This window comes from Etheostoma cragini, chromosome 12, assembly GCF_013103735.1.
Source record: "Etheostoma cragini isolate CJK2018 chromosome 12, CSU_Ecrag_1.0, whole genome shotgun sequence".
Taxonomy (NCBI): domain Eukaryota; kingdom Metazoa; phylum Chordata; class Actinopteri; order Perciformes; family Percidae; genus Etheostoma; species Etheostoma cragini.
Genome location: NC_048418.1, coordinates 23,325,801 through 23,340,982, shown reverse-complemented (window position 1 = coordinate 23,340,982; position 15,182 = coordinate 23,325,801). Strand labels below are relative to the sequence as shown.

General features: G+C 40.7%; 1 protein-coding gene across 1 annotated transcript in view; it reads right to left on the bottom strand.

Moving 5' to 3' along the window:
- Window positions 1–5,917: 5,917 nt before the first annotated feature.
- Window positions 5,918–15,182, bottom strand: part of fndc7a (fibronectin type III domain containing 7a) — an 11,173-nt gene continuing 1,908 nt past the window's right edge. Inside the window, exons 4-14 of the mRNA XM_034888766.1 lie at window positions 14,264–14,524; window positions 13,446–13,703; window positions 12,906–13,160; window positions 12,458–12,712; window positions 11,648–11,905; window positions 10,748–11,005; window positions 9,795–10,049; window positions 8,467–8,730; window positions 8,351–8,380; window positions 8,036–8,072; window positions 5,918–6,406 (exon numbers count right to left, since the gene is read on the bottom strand). Of these exons, the coding sequence (XP_034744657.1) occupies window positions 8,041–8,072; window positions 8,351–8,380; window positions 8,467–8,730; window positions 9,795–10,049; window positions 10,748–11,005; window positions 11,648–11,905; window positions 12,458–12,712; window positions 12,906–13,160; window positions 13,446–13,703; window positions 14,264–14,524 (2,126 nt within the window). The 3' untranslated portion in view covers window positions 5,918–6,406; window positions 8,036–8,040. The remainder of the gene's footprint in view (window positions 6,407–8,035; window positions 8,073–8,350; window positions 8,381–8,466; window positions 8,731–9,794; window positions 10,050–10,747; window positions 11,006–11,647; window positions 11,906–12,457; window positions 12,713–12,905; window positions 13,161–13,445; window positions 13,704–14,263; window positions 14,525–15,182) is intronic.

Genomic DNA, 15,182 nt, shown 5'->3' with positions numbered 1-15,182 from the left:
ATCTATATATTTTGTTATAATGAAAATGACTTCCTAGTATATTAAACAAGATTTCCTTGCTTCAAAGCAATATTATATCATTCTGTATGACACACTGAGAGGCTGAAAGTGAACTGAACTGTCCCTCTGCCACATCCTTCCTGATTTGATGTCCTGTTTTAACTTAATTTCAAAAGAACATAAGACTGTTACAAAGTGCTTGACAGGAAGAATACATAGGAAATATATAAAGTTGGCAGAATAGACACCTAGGTGCTACTGTACACTTTAACGCCAGCAGCCACATGAGAGAGTCTCTCCTTTTCAGGTATAAAGATGTACTGGATTAAATGTCCTTTTGAATTGTGGTGACTTTTTCACATATTTGTTGTGAAGGTATCCAGGTTTAGAAATAAGAACACATCAGGTTAAGGAAAATGTTCCAGGCATACACAAATTATAGATGGGTGAGGTATCTGCAAATATCAATACTGTTATGAACTGTATCCAAAACATGTAGCCACTGAGAAGATGTATGCATATGACATACATCCTGACAGTTAAGCACAGACATAGAGGTAGTCAATACAAAAAGTGATTATAGTAATTCATGGCGTAGCAGGAGAATGCAGGGCCTTACAGGGTGTAGCAGGTTGTAGCATTGCACTGCAGGGCATAGGAGGACGTGGCAGAGCATAGCAGGGCACTGCAGGGCGTAGAAGGACATAGCAGAGCATAGCAGGGCATAGTAGGACATAGCAGAGCATAGCAGGGCATTGCAGGGCATAGAGCAGGACTACAGGGACAGCTGCTACCATGATTTAGAGACCACCCAACTCCATGGAAAACTGCAGGGGGAAAACAAGGATTCTCGGGAATAAGCTCCCCAGAGATAGGTTAGTAACAAGCGTTTCTGGGACATGGATGCACACAGATGGAAAGCGAGGAGAGAGGAGCTCATTGTGTCAAGGGAAATCCCCTGGCAGTCTAAAACCATAACAGAAATACTAAGAGCTGGGCCAGGGCAGACCTTAGCCACCTCTACGAGGGTTGGCAGACGAATCTGACAACTATCAAATGAAGCTGAGAAGAGAACCGTGTTTGCAGCTATACACCCTCCGTGCAAGCCTAGGCAAACGCTGCAACTCCTCACTCCCTAACCATAAGCTTTATCAAAGAGGATAGTTTAAGTTTACTCTTAAATGTGCATGCATTCAAAGGCATTTTTTAAGAAACATGCTCAACTTTCAAACCCCAATTGCAAGTATTTCAGTTACATAAATAAGAGTATCATCAGCATAACAACATTTAAGCATGACATCATGTTCTAACGCTGGTCACGTAGATACAGAACAATGGCGGTCCAACACTGTAAACCCAGATTTAGTTGCAATTCAACTTTTTAGCATACTTAATAATCAGCTTAAGTATGCAGTGCACAGATAATTTACAGAAGAGATAACTAAGGATTCTGTGTTTCTGCATAGGAGGAGTGGAGTCATTTGAACTGAAGATGCTAAAGGTTAATGGGAAAAAGGTTTTCTCTTTCTTCAGTGTGTTTTAAAAATGTTTTGTTAATGTTTTGGGTGTGCATTTATGTTATCTGGGTCTTAGGCTTTTAATGTTCATGACCGAGACCCGGGTGAGGACTGATGGCCTTTGGGCAGTGAAGACGTAATTAGAGACATTTACACAGGTTGGAAAAAAACAACTTGGTTTATATGTTGGAATTTAAAGTTTTACATGTGTACTGTCTACTCTCTGCTTTTATGGAACAAGTTGTATTAAATATATTATTCCTAAAACTATATTGTCATGACAGTTGAGGTGGTTCGGGTATCTGGTGAGGACGCCTCCTGGGCGCCTCCCCATGGTGGTGTTCCAGGCACGTCCAGCTGGGGAGAGGCCTCGGTTAAGACCCAGGACTAGGTGGAAGGATGATATCTCCGACCTGGCCTGGGAACGCCTCGGGATCCCCCAGTCGAAGTTTGGGGTCCTTTGCCGGAGCTGCTGCCCCTGAGACCCGACAACGGATAAGCGGATGAAGATGGATTGATGGATGGATACATTGCAACGAAGAAAAAACAGTATCAATATTATATAGTGTATATACTATACTATACTATATAATATGGATTTTGTTTGCATATGTAAAGATAGAATGAAGTTTCATTAGGTTTTTTGTAGTAATTATTATAAATATAGTCTAGACCTTTGGGTAAAATCCCTATGTGCACATCGTATAGTACTGATAATACTGATAATAACATGATTGTGAATTTGCATTAGTTACTTAAGATTTGGGAATATAATTAGGACGATTTGATAAGGAGCGTGCATATTTGTCTTAGCCGTCACACAAATTCGGAATTAAATATTAACCATAAAAATGTTGTCACACCGGTGGACAATATTTGGGACTACCACACAAAAAGGTTAATAAAATACAAAATAAATAAGGAATTAGAAAGGGACACATTCAGTTTTTAATTATTTACATATCAAGCTATATAATTATATGTCATTTGACATACGTTTTATAATTTTTTTTTTTTCCACTTTGGATTTGAGTTCACTTCAACCGCACCCAAATGTTTTATATTGCTGTTATGTTTTTTTTGCACTTTCAAAGCCATAGTGAGTAGTTTCTGTCTCCCCCATGAGGGATTCTAAGTAACGACAACAAAACGGTTGGAGCATCCACGTGATACAAGCCTTCCGGGATTGCGCAACTCTTTGGAAGAGGTATATATCTTCACTCGATTTCTTTGATCGCGAAAGTTGTGTGGTGCTGATAGTCTTAATTAGCTTTGTATTAACTCATTTGGCAATGGCTTGAATGTACCGGCTATTCAGTAAAGTAAAAAAGGTAACACACTAAAGCTTAAAGTTAACATGCTTATTTTAGAACACATGACTTCAAAACAGCTCAGTCTGCAGGGAGTTGGGTTGGGAACTGCAGGGTTTCCGGTTTAAGTCCCAATGCGGACTGTAGATTTGTGGCTGGAGAGATGCCACTTCACCACCTCTTGAGCAAGGCACTGAACCCCTCCCCCTCTGACATCACTCCATTTGTGCATGAATAGGTCCTGAGCATGTGTGTGTGTTTCAGGCCTGTGTGCAGTGATTCTAACAAAGTGTACACAGAGTGTAAATTGTATTTTCCCCACTGGTGATCAATAATTAGTGTAAAATTTGTCTAGTGACTTCTCTGTGTTAATACAACTTTACCTGTTAAGTTTCACCTTGTGTAAAAACTGTTGAAGGCAACGTGTTTCCGCACAAATTTCCAGTAAAGTCCCCTAAAATCCCTGGGGCACACCACAGATACTGTCAAGAAGGTGGAAGTGATACTTTCTACATACTTTGGATAGGTCAACAAATGCAGCTTCGTTATCTGGGAAAATTCCTGTAAAAAAAACTCACTTCTCGACACTATGAATTATCATGAAGAGCATGTTTCAGGAGAATTGGAAATTACAGATTTCATTAGTCTTGTGTAATAACGTAAAATACAAATATATGTAACGCAACATTGTCTAAATAGTTATACTGCTTATTATTGTTGCAGGAGAAAGATTCCTTGGGCTATTACCTGGAGTACATGTCATCTTTTAAATAATAGTAAGGCCAGTAAGGTGTATGTATTAATTTCCGATATTTCCCTATAGTCCTTTGTTGTCAAATAGGCTTAAGACCACATTGTCCTTAAAGCTACAGGTATGAAAGTTCATGTAAATCTGAAATATAAACCACAGACTGAAATGTATCCTGTTCAGCTTTATTAACATGAACTTTTATTAATATAGTGTCTTTAATGAAACCCAAGGACACTTTAATACTCACATACCTTTATTACTAGCTAAATTGACTACAGGGATGTAAATAATACTGTATGTACAGCATCTACATTTCAATGTAACGTACAGTACTTTAATGTGATAGCTTGCAGTGTGTGACAATCAGTCTCGCTGTCCTCTATGAGCTCTACCCGGCTGCTTGTCTTCAGCACTATACGTCCCAATGAACATGAAAATTATTACCGTGAAACGTATATCCAACAGAGTGTCAAGCGTGTGTCTGCCACGTGCAGGAACAAAACATACATGCAAAAACTTGCATGTTTTTTACCAAAAGTTGTTAGTGAAAGTCCACCACCGGGAATTCTGGTCACTGGGCTTGTTTTGGTGGTAAATATACTGAATTGATTAAGTTAGGAAGAAATCACAATGTATTGTGCTGGATATTGTTTGTATAAATAATCCAAAGTGTAAAAATAACAATGATTTAATTTCCCTAAGAGGTTAAAAAACCATAAAGTATTGGCAAAAAACCCAGAATAAAAAGAGATAAAGTGCAAATTGGTTTGATAAAGATATGGAAGTTTGAAACTCTTTTCATAAAGTGGAATGAAAATCATAATTAAGCTGCAGATACAATATACAGGAAACTGTTGCTTTGGATCTATAGTGGAGAGAGAGACCTGATAAAACACTCAAACATCAAGTTTTTATTGCACAATTTTTGTACCGAAGCGTACACAACACAAAATCAACCTAAGATAGTGTTCTATTTGTCAATTTTCATAGGGTTCTTTGTCAATACTGTATCTGAATATGCTAATAAAGCCACTTTGATTTAGAAACAGTGATTGAGGAACACCACAAGAGCAAAAAAACAAGTAAATAAAATTATATGACAGTATCACATGTACAGAACAATGGCACCTTCAGCAAAGCCATGATATCCAATAAACCAAAATATATACATTATATAACATAAGTATTGCACCTTTACTGTCACCCTCCAAGACATCTTTCACTCCTTTTCCACTTATTTTCGCACGGGCTTTGTTAGCCAGCCCGCTGTGATCGTGAGCCGAACCCTGATAAGTGGTGGAAGAGGAATGGATGAATGGATGAATGGATGAATGGATGGATGTTTGGCCCAGCGATTAATAGCACATTGTACATGTTTTACATCCACCTGCTTCAATGCATGATTATGTAAGAACAAATGTGACCCTGAAGAGACATTATAATGTGCAGGTCCATCTAACGAATGTAATCCATTGCCGTCTTGGCTGTGTATGTAGCAAAGGAAGGGTAGAATAAATGAGACGGATGACCTCCTACTCCCTGCTCTATGTCTTCACTGAGACTCCATTCCTTCTCAGGCCAGTGACTCTCCTGACTCATACAGTACAGAGAGGAATAGAGGAAGTCCTTTAGGGAACATGGCAGAAAAAGAGACAAAGTGTAAAAAAGATAAAGAGAGAAAGACATAAGTTTGACCAGCTGTCTGCAGTGGCAGTCCTCTCTGTCCATCAAACTGCATCAAAACCGGCTCTGCCTTTGAACTGGCTTCTATCCTACGTTGGTCTTCCTTTGTTTGATAAGCAGGAAGAACAGGCTACTGGTATCGGCTGCATTTTGGAAAACAATAGAGACAATTGAGTCTTTGTTGCTGCTGCTGCTGATGTGCTCTTTTTCATAGCGATTTATTGATTACATCACTCGCACATCTGTCAGAGATCAAGGGTTGATATTCAGTTTCTTTCCATGTGTGTGTCTGCAACTGAATTATAAGTTCTCTTTTCCTTATAAAGGGGGATCATCATCATTTCCTGCCTGATCATCCACTCCTGCATAGTGAAATACATGAGCAGTAAGCTCATTCAGGGACATTTGGGACCACTTTTACGTTCAGTGGACGTCGTCTTCTGGATTTTTTTTTTGGAGGACTGAACATGTATCCAAGCCCACACACACCTGAACACAACATCTTCTACTTTCTAAAGAAAACCCACACAAGATGATTGCCTGGACGATTTTGGAATGCAAAAAAAGATGCTTTATTGTTATCCGTCAACAGAGAGAAAACAAATCCAATGAAAGCATCAATCTGATCACATGTATCATCCACAGGACTTGGCATGTCATACAGCCGCCTCATGGAGGCCTTCTACTTGGAGAATTCATAATCTTATTTTAAATTGATTTGGCCTTTCAATAACTATTGCCGTGATTCATTTTAACTGGAAGGTTTACTGTAAAGTTTCATTTTTACTAGATGTCATCAACATGTTGAGGTTACATCAGGTCTTATTATAAAAGGGCATTGATTAAACATGATGAAAAGCAGGACAGAAGATAAAACAACATGCAGCCTATTAAGTAGCAATTCAAATAAATTGGATAAATGCCCATAGTCATTTATTTAAAAGCCGCATTTTTTTATATTTTAGTGTTTTAATTCAGTGTTTTTACCTTATGTTTTTTCAGATTTATTCATATTTATTTATGCAGCTTTCCTCGCAAGCAGCAGAAACAAAATATATATTTCTTTTTGGTTGATTGGGTCTTTACAGTCTTCTGTCCATGTTGGAGCGTTGGTTATGAAAAGGTGGGAGAAGTGGAGGGGTTCACTGCAGGGCAAGAAAGAGGAGAGGGAGAAATGATCAACCAGGACTCTGTGGGAAAACCAGTTATTACACACGTCCCATCATAGCTTCAGAACTGACTCATCACACTCAGTAAGTGGATCTTTATATGCATAAAGCAGAATACAGCTGTGTCATACTGAGTCAGAGGCTTTTGAAGATCATCACAGACATAATAATATGGCCGTGTCACGTTCCTGCTTCAGCTCTCCGTCCTTGTTGTCCTTTTCCCTGAGTCATGTTGCCTCATTCTTCTGCCCGGGATTTATAGACAGACACGTATCGATATGTCCCAGAGGTAAAGACCGATAAAGATCAGCCTCACCTGGGCTTGTCTATACGCTGCATGTTCTACTCAAACATTCACACCTATTGTAACACGAGTGCACTATAGGCACAGATGATTTATGGATGCTCATGTTGCTGTCATAACATTCCCTTATGATAAGCAGAGATGGCAAAAGTACTCACTTCCCAGTAGAAGTAGAGGTACTTGTGTTAAAAATTACTCTGGTGAAAGAAGAAGTACTGATTTAACTTTTTTAATCAAGTAAAAGTAACAAAGTAGAGGCTTGGAAATTTACTTAAAGTATAAAAGTAAAAGTAGCTTTGTGAATGAAAAAACTCCCTAGACCAGACTACTAGAGAGACGCTTAGAAACTACAGTGGACATGGACAAAAGGCTCTTAATTCTTTATACTGCCTACATTTGACATGGATGTCTGCCAATAGGCCTAAAACATATACTGTAGCTTGTGTATTGTGACGGAGACTCCAGGTTAATAAGATTCTGAGTAGTGTCATATGAATTCATTTGTGATTTTGTGAGAAGTGTGTGTATATTACCGTCAAATTAGATTAAATTTGGTATTGATGATGCAAAAAATACGGACGGAGACAACTTCTCTCTGTTGATATGAGGCTACAATCAAGCAACGGTACAAACACGGGCGTGGATAGCTCTGCTATGGATGTGTGTGTGTGTGTGTGTGGTTCTGCAAAAAAATAAATAACATCGTAAAGGCAACCAAACACAATGCATAGGAATCACATATGTTGGTAAATAATAACAATAAACCCACTATTATTACACTATCTTACTGCAGTGTAACCAGCCTACTGTGGCATGTAAATAATACACCTAAAAGGTATAGGCTATAATAAAATGAACTGACAACATGTTGTAAGTTATGTGACTTTCAGTTCTCGAGGACGCACACACACAATCTCAACTGATTGTCCTCCGTTAGACGAGCTTTAGTACAAAACTAAAGTAACGAGTCAATTATGTAAAATGTAAGGAGTAGAAAGTACTGATATTTGTGTTAAAATGTAAGGAGTAAAAGTAAAAAGTCGCCAAAAAAATAGATAGTAATGTAAAGTAAAAGTTCTGGAAAATCTACTTGAGTACAGTGACGAAGTATTTGTACTTTGTTACTTCCCATCTCTGATGATAAGTAAGCATGTGGTCTGTGAAAACAGCTTCTAATCAATTTCTTACACACATGTTCGCAATCACAAAGCACTGTAACTGTACTGTACTGTACTATAGCTCCAAGTGGTGTGTAGACAGTGTGATCTTTAATGGAGTGTGTTGAGTGACAATAAACTTACCGCGCTTATTTCACACTTCGTCTTTTACGAGACACCACTTAAGAAGGAGAGAAACAAGGTTTCAGTGCAGTAGCAGTTTTCAAACAGCTCATTACTTAATAAAAGTTTATGAGACAACATAAAATCATCATTATTTGCTTGCTTGCCGAGAATTAGATCAAAAGATTGATACCACTAAATATGAAGCTGCAACCAGTAGCAGGTTAGCTTAGCTTAGCATAAAGAGTGGGAACAGGGGGGAACAGTTAGCATCAAAATGTTAAACTATTCCTTTAACCACTGCAAAACAAAAAGTGAAGTTTAGAGGATATTTACCCATGGCAGCGTTGCCTCCCGGGCAGGGAACTGAGAAAATGACAAAAATAAAGACATTAATTCCGCTTGTTAATAATAATCATGAGAACTAATCACATCACTTGTGTGTTACTCACCTGAGTACGTCCTAGGTTGACAGAAACCGACTTTGATCCCGTTCTGTCCCACTGGTGCCGCCACTACTGTGTAGACGTCCCCACACGTTTCCTCCTGGATGTCACAGTACTTGCTGCCGGCAGCTGCGATACAGGTGTAGTTGGCTGCTGTCCCGTACAGCTGTACTGTGTGGTTCTGCATCTGAGGGCCCAAAGAGCTCCAGTATACCCTGAGGGAGTTGTTGGCCCTGCGATAGAGCTTGACGTTGGTTGGACAACAGTCACCTACAAGAATTAGTTTGAAAAAGTTGAGTTTGTGTTATTACCAGTGGTGGGTAGTAACGAGTTAAATTGTACTTCCAGGAGTAGTTTTAAATCACTATACTTTTACTCGTACTCGAGTAGATTAGTGAAGAAGAAACTGTACCCTTACTCCGCTACATCAGGCTACAATGAGCTTGTTACTTTTCTTTTTACCTCTTTGTTTTTACCTCAGCATACGTCTCATTTTAATGTTTTGTTTTGACACATCAAGAGTCTTCTGCTAAAGGCTCAACCATGTGGCTGTGTTCCAGCAATCACACGTCGTCGTGCAGTCACGTGACCATACTCGATCTCAGCGGCGGGACAAGTTAGCTTTACAGTCGTAGCAAAACAAAGATGTCAGAATAAACCGTCGCCAAGGCAACACAGACGAGGAGGAACCCCCCCCCCCCTCCCCCGGCCTAAGAGTGAAAGCATGGTTAGCTTAGGGCAAGTGCGAAAGAGCAGCTACATTATGCGGCGTTTAGTGTCGACCAAAACAAACGGACAAGTGAGCGTTCAAAAACTCAACATCTAACCTGAGGAAACTTAGCGGCAATTTTAGTTTTTCCTGTGGAGAGGTGGATGTTTGACTTTTAGGTTACATACAGTATGTTTTGCACATGCAGTATCCACCCAAATTTGATGTGACAAGTCTCTCACTTAAGGTATTTTGTAATTAATTAATTACTTTAAATGTTGTTATTGATTGGATGAACTATAATTTGCCTAAAGAGGATTATTTTGTATTTTTGTGTGTCTGATTGATGCTTGTGTTAAGAAATAAATCAGACGTTTCTCAACAGTTACTCACTACTTGAGTAGTTTTTTCATCAAGCACTTTTTACTCTTACTCAAGTAATCATTTGGATGACTACTTTTACTTTTACTTGAGTCATATTATTCGGAAGTAACAGTACTTTTACTTGAGTACAATTTTTTGGCTACTCTACCCACCTCTGGTTATTACTACTGACCATTTCCACGCTCAAACAGTCATCTGTGTGTATATTTTGTGTGTGTGTACATGTACGTATTGTCCTCACTGGATGAGAATCCGCGATATTTGCACTCAGACTTGTGTCCCGTGCTGCTGATGGACACCAGGTTGACGCTGTAGTAGGTGCCACAGGTGATGCATCCCATCAGGCAGTGGGTGTCCAGGGTGTGGCACTTTGCATGCCCGCGTGGCGACATCAAGGTGGTGATGTAAGAGCGAGCACCGCTACCGGGGGACCAGGTCACGTTGGTCATAGCCTGGGTGACCTGGGTCACATTCACATACATGGGGCAGCAAGGACCTTAGGGAGTCAATTACATAACAACAATCAATACTGGATTGAATGTACGTATAATGAGCAGGGCCTGAAATCAACCATTGACCACATGCCAAATGCAAATTAAATTTGCCATTTGAATTAGAATTGAATGATTCATTAGTTTTTTATCACTGTTCTTTCACATTCCAACCAAGTCCACCATTTCCTTGGATTTGAGGAAAAAAAAAAAGTTTAAAAAAGCTAAAGGAGACGTTAAAATACCAAGTGGACAGGTGGTGACAATGGCAATGTTTGTGAAGAACGCCGAATTACAACAGCAGTACAGAACAAATGTACAGCAGTGCAATATTGTTTTATAGTTTTATTGTTGTTGTATATGTTGTTTAATATAGTCCAGCACTGATTTTGTTAATAACCTAACAACACTTAAATGTGTATTCTTAACAAGGTCAAGAACGATACTTGTGCATTTCCTGTATTTACCCTTTATGAGGCAAAAAAAACTGGTTTAACTGGTGGTCAAAAGAGTTTACTCCAAGCCCTGATGATGAAAATATATACATTTTTTATATAACAATTGTTAAATTGTTTAGCTGGGATAGTTAAAAAATTTGATATAATCACAATCAAATATTTTAGACCCAATAAGAAGGCACTCGGTCCTTTAAGAAAAACGTCTTTGTACTGCGTATATAAAATGTATTGACAACCAATCATACCTGTTTCCAAAGGTTTACTGTATCCAGGTAGACTTCTCCCCACAGTTGTCATGGCCACCGCCATGACCTCATAGGTTGAACCGCAGGGCAGCTGCGTGAGCTCACAGGAGCCGTTTCTAGACTGGCACGAGTGTGTGTCATAGCGTCCGATGGCTGTGACGGTGTAATCTGTGTTGGGGGTGTTGGGCGTAGCAAAGTGGACTCTGTACGTTGAGTTGTTGGTCTGCGTCATATTCACGATCTCTGGGGCACATGGAGCTGTTTTCAAACCAAAAACAAATGTCATTGGAGCACATTGAGGATTTAGTGTAATGAAGTAGTTTCAGATAATATGATGATTCACTTTCTTAGCAAGAGTTCCATGAGGACATTGACACCACTCTCGTGTCTGTATGGCAAATATGAAGCTACCTTCATCAACTGGTTAGCTTAGCTTAGCAACAAGACCGGAAACAGGGGGAAACAGCTAGCCTAGCTAAGTCCAAAGCAAACAAAGTACACATAACATCACCTCTAAAGCTCTTTGCTGAACATTGTATATCTCGTTTTTTTAGGTCCTGCAAAAGTAAAGGGTGAAGGCCTAAATGTGCTTGTGGTGCTTTGGACAGAGGCAGGCTAGCTGTTTCCAGTTTTTGCGCTAAGTTAAGCTAACCGGCTGCTGAACGTGACTTCATATATATTGCATAGACGTGAGAGTGGTATCAATCCTCTCATCTAATTCTTGACAACAAAGCAAAAATAAGTAGTATTTCCTAAAATGTCGAACTAGCATTAGGCTACTGTGTTATGTTCGATATTTTAGGTATATCTCACAAAATTCCCTGCCTTCCTCGTCTTGTGTGTATGTGGATAAGTGTGTATTTGTGAGGTGAGATGTCATTCTAAATACCCCATTAGTACCTGTCTCATGTGTCTGGGGTGTGCAGGTGCGGTTGCAACCTCGTAACTCGCTGCAAGGTGTGACGGTCACAGTGTAAGCCGTGTTGCACCTCAAATCTGACAGCGCGCACACTGGCGCTGTGTCGTTACAGTGGATGACATCGTTGGTCTCTGCCGCCGTCGTCTCGTACAGCTCGGCCCCTTTGACGGGCGACCAATTGATCTCCAGGGTCTCTGTGGAAACTAGATTTATGCTAACACCCTGTGGGCAGCAAGGAACTGGGAGAGAAGGGGGGGGAGTAGAAATGCAAAAATAGGTGAGAACATGACTATAGACTATACTGATGTCATAACAGACAGTCATTGTTTCCACCTGTCAACTTGCATGTACTTAAAACTTTTTTGTTGTCCAAATGTATCTTCTTGACTAGAAAAGGCATAGCTAATAACATGGTCTCTGTTGCATTCGTCCCAGAAAGCCATGCGAGTGTGCTTAATCTGAGGCAGGAATTTTTTGTGTCATTGTGCCGATTCAATGGGGAAAATCGAGGACTACATTTTCCAATTCTGTCATTTGTTTTTGCTTCTTCCAAAAAAACTGCCTACCCCAGCTTCATTTGGGCTTTTCACATGTGAAACGGTGCTGTTGAACAACCACGCGGTACATTTTTGATGTGAAAGTAGCTGTTGATGAAAATTCATACTTTGGAAGATCATTGGTTGTAATGAAAAGTACACACAATGTGAAGTTAATGAGCTAAATATAACTAAACCACTTGTACAAAAACATGCATCAGTACTAGTACTACATGTGGGTGCTTCTGGTCCTACTGGTGGTGTAGTTGCGGACGTTTGCGTAAGGGCTGGAGCCGGCCAGGTTGTAGGGGAAGACGGTGGTGAGGTAGGTGTAGCCACACATGCAGGAAAATGGACAGGTGGTTTTAGTGGTGTTACACGAACTCTCAGTCCCGTCGTCCCTCTTTATGAAAGCCATGTAGTACTCCACCAGTTGCACCTCATTCCACACAATCGAGCAGTTGCCTGCTTTGGGCTCCTCCACCCAGATGTTCTCTGGGGGACACGGATCTGTCAGAGAAAGAGGGGTAGAGGTTCAGAAAAAATAGCTTTGGACATCACTTGTGAAAGGAAAAGTTTGATATTTTGGGAAATACACTTATTTTTGTTTTCTGCAGAGTGGTAACACTTTGCTCATTGTGTCTGATGTATGCCACATGTGTGGCAAGTTGTATGTGGCTATGGTTGTGCGTGATATACCCACATGTGATGTAGTTCTGTGGTTCTGAGGGGCTGCTGGGCCCAGCGCCGTTATAGGCTGTGACAGAGACAGAGTGGTTCTGGCCACACTCCACAGGTGTGATAAAACAGTAACCACTAACTGTTGAACTACAGTTTTGACCATTAGTGGTCCGCGCTACATAGTTCTCCCCTCCCTGCACTGACAACCAGTACACAACGATCCCGAGAGACCGGCCCTGAGTCACTTCGACCAAGGTCACATCTGGGCTTGGAGGGCCTGGAAGACAAATCACAAGGAAATTAGTAACAACATCTGCTAAATTCATGTTCCACATCAGGGGTAATCAACCTTTTTTTTAAGCCAGGGACCCCTTAACTGAGAGAGAGATGGAACAGGGCCCCCCTACTACAGGTATTACACTGTGAATCCTTAAGGTTAATTGCTTCTGTGGATGGCTTCCTAAGGGATTAATTTAGCTATAAGACCCTCATTATTGTTTTTCCCCCCACAAATAGGCTAATAATATGTTGGATTCATGTTAAGACATCTCATTGGGTTTACGTGTGATCTGGCAGGTGGTGATGTCGTCTCCAGCTCGCCCCTGCGCGTCCCAGGCTGTGCCTTTGATACAGTAGGTGGTCCCTGCTTCGAGGCCACCAAAGCTCACTGTGGTGTCCGTGGTGTTGAGCTTGTTGCGGGACATGGAGCCCTCCCGGATGATGCAGAGCGTGTAGAGGACGGCGTTGTCCACCGGGGTCCAGGTCACAAGGATGGTGCCGTTGTCGGGAGAGGTGGTGTTGAACTTGGGCGCCATTACCACTACGGACAGATCAGAGGAAAAGATGGGAAAAGATACTGACACACCGATTTCTTTCTTCTACTGTTCTGACTTTTTGTAAGAGGTGTGACATAGAAACAGTTTCCCTGTGATTATGTTACAAAACTCCTTCGGGGAAGGGAGACAACCTAGCTCTCATGGTCTTGCTTTTCATATTATGAGACTAGTTTATTGCCAAGTCATAGATACAGTTTACACCCTTGCGCATTGGTTGCCAGGGGCAGAGACCGGGACAATGGACGGTGAAATGACACGCCGTCATTGCCGGCAGGGTGAACTAAAAAACTATTGTCCTACGGGGTCAATAGTTAAGGCTGCCTATCAATTTGCAAACACTGATTTCCATCGTTAGAAATCTGCTTTGAATGTGTAGTGTCTCTCCAGACATGTGAAAATGGGTTAAAAAGGTCATTATTAATCAATGATATAGATTATTAGTGATAATAGTGTTGGTCTTCAGGGTGAAAAACCAATGTTAGATCAGTTTTTCTTTTTGAAATGCTGTGCGTTTTTAGGGCCCTTTAAGACTTCTGGTCCGTACCTGTCCTGGCCTCGATGGGGTACGAGGGCTGGCTCCTCCCCCCGGAGTTGACCGACATGACGCTCAGCATGTAGTCTGTGTAGGGCTGGAGCTGCACCACGGTGCCGGGGGAGCTGCTCACCACCGTCTCGGAGAAGAAATCCCCGGTCTTGGACTCGGCCCTCAGGAGGTAGCTGCTCGCCCCGGAAACGGTTGTGAACTCCACGGTGATGCTGTCGCTGTTTTTGGAGTAGGCCTGTCCAATGCTGGGGACGTCAGGGGCTGGAGACCAAGTGATAGAAGCAGAATCAGTATGATAGTTAAAATGGAATGCTTTAAAATAAAGTAGGTCACATTATGACAATTGAAGGATGATTTATTTAACTAAGTACAATTACTCTACTACTACACTTAAAGGGATGCTTCACTGATTAGCATTAAGCTTTGTATCAGTAGAAACCCTGTTGTATTTTTGAATGCCCGTGCTTCCCTCTCTCATGTCTCCCTGAGACGAGAGATTTCTGCATTGCGTGTCTGGAAAAAAACCTCAGATGAAGCAAGTGCATTCTGGGGTTTGGTGTCTTTCATCTACATGAGCCAAAAACACATTATCTGGCTTTTCTCAGCCTAGAAAGCACCAATTTCCAAAGAAAATGCACATTTCTACTACATAAATGACCCAATTTAAAGAAAAATTCATCTTTCCAACTGTGAACTATCCCTTTAAGTACACTTTTGTGTATTATTTGTAGTTTTCCTGAGTTCTTATGCTACGACATAATTCTACTCCAGCATATTTAAGAAAGAACGTTGTACTTTTTATTCTACTAAGTTTATTTGAAAGCTATGGCAACCACAGATAAGGATTTTATATAATCATTTTTTTACTTGCCCATTAATTGTTTGGTCAATTTAACTTCTGAAAAAAATGTAAAATGTT